The 8,621-nt window shown below is 52.7% G+C and overlaps 1 protein-coding gene and 1 long non-coding RNA gene across 2 annotated transcripts; both read right to left on the reverse strand.

Moving 5' to 3' along the window:
* Positions 1-862: 862 nt before the first annotated feature.
* On the reverse strand, positions 863-5,286 carry LOC114639980. The gene is made up of 4 exons (XR_003714093.1): positions 5,184-5,286; positions 4,317-4,365; positions 4,111-4,170; positions 863-976 (listed from the first exon to the last, which is right to left on the reverse strand). It is a non-coding gene; the product is annotated as an uncharacterized LOC114639980 (long non-coding RNA).
* A 116-nt stretch (positions 5,287-5,402) lies between these two features.
* On the reverse strand, positions 5,403-8,151 carry LOC114639984 (myosin-binding protein C, fast-type-like). Its single transcript, XM_028788840.1, has 4 exons — positions 8,077-8,151; positions 6,350-6,427; positions 5,848-5,934; positions 5,403-5,635 (listed from the first exon to the last, which is right to left on the reverse strand). The coding sequence occupies exons 1-4, from the start codon at positions 8,093-8,095 to the stop codon at positions 5,403-5,405; spliced, it is 417 nt and encodes a 138-aa protein (XP_028644673.1). The 5' UTR covers positions 8,096-8,151.
* Positions 8,152-8,621: the final 470 nt, after the last annotated feature.

Here is an 8,621-nt window from a genome sequence, read left to right on the forward strand (position 1 = left end):
CTCCCTCCCTCCCTCCCTCTCTCCCTCCCTCCCTTCCTCCCTCTCCAGGTTGAGTCTGGAGCCAGCCTCACCTTTGACAAAGAGTTCAGTGAAGCACTTCTCATCTTTGACTGCTACCTCATATGCAGCATCATCCGCCAGCGTGCACTTGTTGATGGTAAGAATCCGTTTCTTCCCCACGTTCTCAAACACATACCTGGCATGAGAGCAGTCATTATAAAGGACACAACCAAAGGGAAAGGTTGGAACCCATTCTTATTTCTGGGCATTGACTCCAGATCGCCCTCTGTGCAGCAACTGCCCTGTACATACTTGCTGCTTGGCTTGATCTCCTGGCCATTCTTGAACCACTTGAGAGGAAGATCTGGGTCACTGATCTCCACCACCAACTTGATCTTGTTGCCCCTGTCTACTTGGTAGGCTGGGTCCAACTTCTTAGTGAAGGCTAGGATGAGAAGACCACAGGGTAGACCAAGGGGTATGGAGATGATCAGCATTAAGTTCAGGGTCCAGGGGGCAGAAAGCAGAGTTTTCTGCCCTGATCATCTCTAGAGGAGTCAAGTCTTCCTCCCAGACCTTAGTCGTTCCAGGGTCAAGTCTGGAGGCTCCTGTGGGCTTAGAGACCCTTGAGGTCAACTACTTGCCGGCTTTGTCTGGGGCACGTGTCCCCTGTGTCGGAGGACGTGCCCATCTCCCTTGGGTCAGTGCTGACCTGGGCTTTGTCTGGGGCACGTGTCCCCTGTGTCGGGGGACATGCCCATCTCCCTTGGGTCAGTGCTGACCTGCACTCTTTTTGACCTCAACCTTGGCCTTCTTGAGCCGCTTCAGCATGCCACGGAGGTCAGTGATGCCGTACTGGAAGGCAATCTTCTCATACTCGCTCTTCTTGGCCCCTTTCAGGAGCTCCCAGATCTCCGGGGGTATGCCCAGATCATCATCATCTTTCTTCTTCTTCTTTTCCTCCTCAACCACTTCCCTGTGGGAGCAGGGACTCCAGTATCGAGGAGATTAGGGTTTTCCCCACCCCCCACTGTGCACTTTGTTGTTTGACCTTCCTTCCATGTTCCCTTTCTTTTCCTACCCGTGCACCCGTCCACCCATCCATCCATCCATCCATCCTTTACCTCTCTGACTCTCTCCCCATATACTCATCAACTCATCACTTTTCCAGCAAATATTTATCAGTCACCTTCCTTTCTAGGTTTTTCCACCCGTGGTCCCCACAGACCATTTTCAACATCCACACCAGCAAACCATCTCTTCCCTGTTCTAAATATTGCTATGACTCCTCACTGCCTTCAGGGGGAGCCCTAGCTCCTCATTCTGGCAATCAAAACCTACTGACCTTTCCACCAGCACTCCAGCCATTCAAACCAGCTTCACGCCCTGTCCTTAGCACTCCAGGCTCTTCTCTGCTTCCCAGGGCTCTTTGTTGCTTCCACCCTCTCATGCCCCTGGCACTCTGTCCCTTTCTATCCTACAAACCCTAATGCCAGTGCTTTCTTCTCTGTGAAGTATCTGTGGTCCTCCAAGGCTACCTGACCTACTCTTGCCCTGAGCTCTCAGATCTTTGCAGACACCTCCTCCAACCACACCAAACTGCCTCATGTGTGTCCCTGTCTTTTGACCTGTCTTGTTTTCCCAAGCCACTGAAGGAGTCAGGCCAGGGTCAAGTGGGGCTTTTTTGTGCCTCTCAGCCCAGTGCCTAGCGGACAGAAGGACTCACAAGAGGTGCAGTGCATGAAGGAAGGGATGCATGCAGAGATCTTCAAGAAGGAAGAAGGAAGGGACAGAGAGTAGGTGTGTAGGTGAGCTTGGGATGTGAATATTGTATTGGTATCAAGAGTAGAGGGTGAGAGGACAGATAAACAAATGGATGGGTGGGTGGAGAATAGCAGGGCACATGATACACAGCTAGGGGTTAAACAAGTACTGGGCCATACGTGGATACAAGATGGCCAACGCACAGAGGAATGAGTCAGTAAGTGGAGCTGTCAGGGGGATAAATGAAGCCATGAAGGGCGGACACATGACCAGTAATATGGTGGATACCTGAGAGAATAAGTGTTTTAGAGAACAACAATAAATTGTCACAATCTATCCATTCTGCTATGTGTGTGCGCATGTGTGTGTACAGGTGTGCATCTCTGTGTGTAGCCAGATGTTGATATCAACTGTCTTTCCTCAGTCACTTTTCTATCTTATGTTTTAATGCTTGTATTGTGTGTGCGTGTGCATGTGCTTTGTGTTTGCTCACGTATGCATGCACTTGTGTGTGCGTGTGTGTGTATGTGTGTGTGTACACCCACACACTGTAGCATGAACAATTTTCAGGAGTCAGTTCTCTCCCCTGTGGTGTGATTCCTAAGCGAAGGCCCTCAGGCTTCATGACATGAGCCCTTGCCCAGTGAGCCATCTCCCTTGGCCCACCTTAATTTTGAGTCACACTTGGTCTCCACTGAACCTGGAGCTCAGACTTGCCTGAGCTGGTTGGCCATCAAACTCCAGGAATCTATCTATCCCCATTTCAGTGTGTTACGATTACAGAAGCTCAGCTCTGCGCCTGACCATGCACACAGGTGCTGGGGATTTGAACTCAGATCTTCACACTTGCACAACAAGCACTTTACTGATTGAGACATCTTCACAGCCCCCATGCAATTTTTTTTAACCTACAAAATACCAACCTCACACTGTTAAATTTAACAGAAAGTTCTAAGGGGTTGGCTCAAAGGGTGAGGGTTCATGTCAGTGAGGGGGTAAAGAAACAAAAGAAAAAGGCTGGCTGGCAGGCTGGGTGTGTGTGGGAGCAGATGTCTGGGGAGATTGTTGGGTGCTGTGGGGGAGAGATGCAGGTACACTTGGATAAACAGGCAGGGAAGTGGGGAAGGACCTTACTGGTGCAGGGAATGAGTGTGTGGAGGGGGATGGATTAACAAGTAGACATCCGAGTGTAATGGCAGCTGGGTGGATGGAGAGCCGGGAAGCTGGTGGGAGAAGGATAGATACGTGGAACAGATAGATGTGAGGGAGACGGCTAGGTGGATGGAGGATGAGGGCATGGATTGCTGGGTGGGGACCAGTGATGGCTAGGTGTAGGCTGGAGGGAGGCTGAGCTGGACCGGTACGGGGCAGAAGCCTGGGTGAGCAGGGTGGATTCACAGCTGGTGACTTTAAGAGCTTGCTGGGCAGATGGCTGACAGGATGGTGTTATGGGCAGGGTAGGGATGGATTGGCTAATGGGAAGGAATGAAGATATAGATGAGATGGTACTGGAATAAACCGAAAGCCTAGGGTGGAGGCCGGAGGGATGCTCAGTGGGCACACACAGCTTTCCCAGAGAACCCATATTCAATTCCCAACACCCTCAATCAGGCAATTCACAATCACCTGAAGCTCCAATTCTAGGGACTCCAGCACCCTCTTCTGGCCTGCGCAGGTATGGCACTCATCTGCACAAACCCACAGGCATGATGAAAAATAAAATACGGGGCTGGGGGTGGAGAGAACTGGACACCTAGACCTTGTTACCTTGGTCTAGCCCAGTCTATTGAATTCCAAGCTCAGTGAGAAAGTTTATCTCAAAAAATAAAGTGGAACGCTAGGAGCCTATAATCCCAGCATCTGAGTGTCCAAGGCAAGTAGATCTCTATGGATTTGAGGCCAGACTAGTCTACATAGCAAGCTCCAGGCAAGGCCAGGCAAACTAATATAGTGAGACATACATACATACATGCACACACATATATACACACACACAAGCATACATGCTTGTGTCTCAAAACACATACATGCATGCACACACATATATATACACACACAAGCACACACACACAAACACACACACACACACACAATGGAGAGTGATAGCGAATACCACACACACTCATACACCACATGCAGAAGAAAAGAAAAAGGAAGGAAGGAAGGGGAGGGAGGGAAGGAGGGAGGGAGGGAGGGAGGGAGGGAGGGAGGGAGGGAGGGAGGAAAGGAGGACAGAAAGGGAGAAAATTCAGGGAGGTTCATAAGGAGAAATGAGGTGTTGGCACTTTGGCTACTGTCCCTCTCCTGTGACCCCACCTGTCCCTTTTGCCAGCTAGGCCAACTCACCTCTTCTTCAACAAGCCACTGAAATCCAACTCGCCTGCATCTTCTGACTTCCCATCACCCCTGTAATCATTAAGAGGGGGTAGGAATTCCACTAAGATCTATCCCAGGCTCCCCACTCCTTGTCCCCCATCTCCACCTCCCAAGAAAAACATCCCTTGATTCTCAGTGACAGTAAGGCACTCTTCCCAGGACACAGAAGCACTCACGAGCGCTTGAAGCTCTCCAGGCTCTGACCGGATGAGTCCTGACAGGGCGCTGGGGAATGATGGGGAGAGGTAAGGCAAATGAAGACCAGGATGCCCTGTGAAGGCATTCACAATTCACAGCCTCTTTGGGTACACTATCCTCCATCTTTTGGGCCAACACCCCTCTCTGCAGGCCTAGACAGCTCTCTCTCTCTCCCTCCCCCCTCCCTCATGTGTGTGTGTGGAACAGAGACCTTTTTACATCTCCCATTTTTAATTTATTATTTTAATTTATTTATTTTGAGATAGGATTCCACTGTGTAACCCAGGCTCACTTGGGGCTGACACCAACCATCCTGCCTCATCTTTAGTGCTAGGTGAAAAGCGTGTAACAGGACAACTTCTCTACTCTTTGGAGTGCCCACTCTGCTGGTCACCATGCCCATCCTCCAGCCAGCAGGTCCTTAGTCCCCAGGCCAAGGCAACCTCATTTCTGCAGCCCCTGCTTTCAAGCCTCACACACTGAGCTGCAGAACGCCAGAGGCTGCAGGACCCGTGCTTGCTCCTAAATCTGCCTGGGCTGCGCACCCTTCTTGAACCCACACACCCAAGTTCTCTGCGGCCGGAGGCCCTGTCCACCCAAGCCTTCAGCTCACACAAACCTGGAAGCCTCCTAAGGTTTTGCATGGACATCCCAAATTGCTAAACACCTGTACCCCTAAGTCTATACCTCCTCCTATGCAAAACCTGGAGACCTTGTCTTTCCCTTTCCCATTATTGAATCCGGACCCTCTCCTCCAAGAGACTATGACCACCCCATCTCCACACCCGCATCCATCCCACCCCAGCCAGCGCCCCCAGCCCCGCCAGCGCCCCCCGCTAGCGCACCCTCCACATCCACGTTGAACGCGCAGCTGTCGCAGACATCCTTGGCTTTGACCTCTAGACGGTAATCCCCGCGGTCCCCTATGACCACCTTCCCTATGTGGAGTTCCACGGTGTACACCTGGGGGCCAGGGTGGCGGGTGCTTGAGACTCACAGTCCCCAAGTTCCCACCCGGGCCCCAAAGCCCTGCGCCAGCCAGCCCTAGGTCCACTCTGTAGACCTCAGCCACCCTCTAGGGGGTGCCAAAGCTCCATTAGCACCGGCTCGGTAGTCAGCCCCGCCTCTGGTCCTATCGTGGGTCTCACATTGCTGGCAGAATCATGGGATTCCTTGAAGATGAATCTAGCTCCGCTCTTGCTGCCCAGCTCCTGCCATTTTCCCTTGAACCACTTGATGGTGGGCTTGCCTGGGAGCTCCTTCCCGTTCACCTTGGCCTGAATCACCGCGTCCTTTCCTGGAGGAGAGAGGTAGTGAGGAACCCAGCTCTCCAGAGAGGACCCTGAGCTCAAGACCCAGGCCTCCTTCCTCAGACCCAGAGGTCCAGGCCTAGCTCTCCACCCTCAGATCCAGGAGTCCTCCTTAGTCCTTCTCCTTCAGATCCAGGGGTCCAGACTGAACTCTACACCTTCAGACTCAGGTTTTAGACTGTTCTTCCCAAGTGCTCACCAGTCTCCACTGACACAGAGTCTGGCTTTTTCAGGAAGATGCCTGTGGGCTCCTCTGCAGTTGGGGATTGGTCCTCAGGTGGGGCCTCTGCTCAGGAGAAAGGATTAGGGGGTCAGCAGTGATCTGGAGGAGTCAGTAAGTGTTCTGCTCAGAAAGCTAAAAATCACAGGGGTGACTTGGATTTTAATTCAGAGGGCATAAGCTTTGCTAGGCTCCCTCAGTCCCTAGGGCCACAGTTTCCCTGTCCGTGACCAGCAGGTTATGGTCAGAATGGTCTTGAATGAACTTTGGGGTAAAAGGCATGTAAATATGGGCACAGCCTTTGGGAACTGGGCAAGAATTGCGTGAGACATCGCTCCGAGAGAGGTGCCAGCCTGGGATGCTGGGAAGCCAGGAAGGACCGTGCGTCTGACCCTGTGTGAGAACAGCTACAGGAAAGAGACGAAGGCAGTCTAGAACAGTGTGGAGAAGGGCCAGGAGGAGAGAGCTGGCGGAGCCTCACCTTTGGGGGACTCTGCAGGAGTCTGCTGTGCTGGGGCTTCCTTTGGGGCATCCTTGCCTTTGGGGGCCTTTTTGGCCGCTGTAACATAGAAGTTGAGACTTCAGCATAAAATGGTTCTCTCCTCAGAATCCAGAGGCCAGACCCAGACCTTTGTCCTCAGAACTAGGGGTCCAGGCCTCAAATCTTCTCCTCAAGATCCTCCTTCCTCAGATGGAGGTAAGTATGGTGGGGTACAGACCCCCCAGTCCAGGCATAAGTTGATCCTAACCCTGAGTATGGAGTCAGGTTCCCCCTCCCCTTGTAGCCTCACCCCAGCCTCTGGCCATCAGCCTGACCTTTCAGGTTTGGGGTATAATTAGCCCTTCCCTTGGGCTGGAAACTGGACACTAGTGCTGACCACAGCACTCTCCCATGTGGTGTGGGTCACTGACCCATGGGTCAGTCTGTGCAAGGGAGCTGGTCTCTACCTCAACTTGGCTGGGCTGACCCCCAGGGGACCAGCCACCTCAGGGTAGGTGACATCAGGGCTTGTGTGCAGTGCCCACTTCCACAAAAAGAGAAAGACACAACCAGCATATAGACTGTCCCTGCCCCCCCCACAAGGAGTATGTCTAACTGTGCATGAAGAGAGACTGGGATGCTAGGACATGGCCAGTATTTGCCAAGCAGGTAGGAGGCTCTGGTCCCGATCCCCAGCATAGCAAGAAAAAGAGGACTCCAACTGTGGAAGAGAGACACATAATTCCTTCACAGAAGCCCAACTTGCACACCAAGGGGGTCCTCATATTCACACAAAAGAGTATCATTCCATGCACATGGAGTGCTATTGTGTCCACAGAGGCACCCCATGATCCCCAATCTTCACTCAGTGAGGAGACTCAACTACCTCAAGAGTGCTCTCCCACCTGAAGAGGACCCTATCTCCAAGCTGAGTCCCAGCAGTACACAAGCAAAATCCCATCGGCCTCAAGAAAAAGAGATCACCCCCCCACCCCAGAAAAAAAAATTGTATTGTCAGGCGGTGGTGGTGTATGCCATTAATCCCAGCACTTGGAAGGCAGAGGCAGGTGGATCTCTGTGAATTCGAGGCCAGCCTGGTCTACTGTGCTAGTTCTAGGACAGCCAGGGTACACAGAGAAACCCTGTCTTGAAAAGAAAGAAAGAACAAAAGAAAGAAAGAAAGAAAGAAAGAAAGAAAGAAAGAAAGAAAGAAAGAAAAGAAAGGAAAGAGAGAGAGGGAGGGAGGGAGGGAGGGAGGGAGGGAGGGAGGGAGGGAGGGAGGCACCTAGCAGGCTGTGGTAGCACATGCCTGACATCCAGTCTTGGTAGACTGAGGCAGCAAGATTAGTACTTCCCAGCCAGCCTAGCTCCAGAATGAGTTTGGGCCTGGGCTGCAGACAGCCTAGAGGGCTTAGGGTGGGGATGGGATGAGGGAGCAAGGAGAGACGGAAAGGGAGAAAAAACCGAGGCTAATTTATAATTTCTACCCAAGATGGGTCTTCCAGTCCCAGAAAAGGAAGTGGGACTCCCGAGCCTACACAGACAAGAGACCTCACCGTCCTGCACTAGGAGGGAACCCGTCTGGGCACACAGAAAGGGTCCCTCTTCCTCAAGCAGAGAAGGAACCCACACTCAACCTAGATACAGGAAAAGGACCCCCTCCTCCCCTTGTCTGCACCTTACCCTCCACCCCACCCCCACCCCCAAGAAAGTTTTGGGCCAGCCACCTGGTTTAGCCTCAGGCATGTCGGCGACCTTCTCCCGCTCCCAGGACTTGGGACTGCAGTGGCTCTAGCCTAGCAGGGACAGGTGGGTCTCCAGGAGGAGCCCTTTATGGAGTCTCCAGACTCCCAGGAGGCAGCGCAGGGCCGCCCCGCATTCCTCTTGCATGCTCTAAAGGGCGAGAAATAGCGAGTAGACAGGAGTGGAGGGACGCCAGGGCTCTAGTGAGGATGGGGTGGGGTGCTTGGACACCTGAGTCTGCGGAGGTGCAAAGGTGAAGACTGCGTGACCTCAGAAAGAAGGGAACTGGGACTCCAGAGTCTGAGGGCGCAGGGGTCCAGATCCTTAGGTCCTGGATGAAGGGAAGTCGAGGAGGGGAAGGAAGAGGAACGAGAATAGGGAGAGGGAGGAAGCAGAAAGGGCGCTTGTGGGGGCAAAGAAAGAAGAGGAACAGAGAAAAGGAAAGAGGAGGAGAATCCTGGATCCTGGGAAGAGGAGGAGGAGGGGGAGAGGAGGAGGAGGAGGAGGAGGAGGAGGAGGAGGAGGAGGA

This window comes from Grammomys surdaster, unplaced genomic scaffold, assembly GCF_004785775.1.
Source record: "Grammomys surdaster isolate TR1022 unplaced genomic scaffold, NIH_TR_1.0 125769, whole genome shotgun sequence".
In the NCBI taxonomy this organism is placed as follows: Eukaryota; Metazoa; Chordata; class Mammalia; order Rodentia; family Muridae; genus Grammomys; species Grammomys surdaster.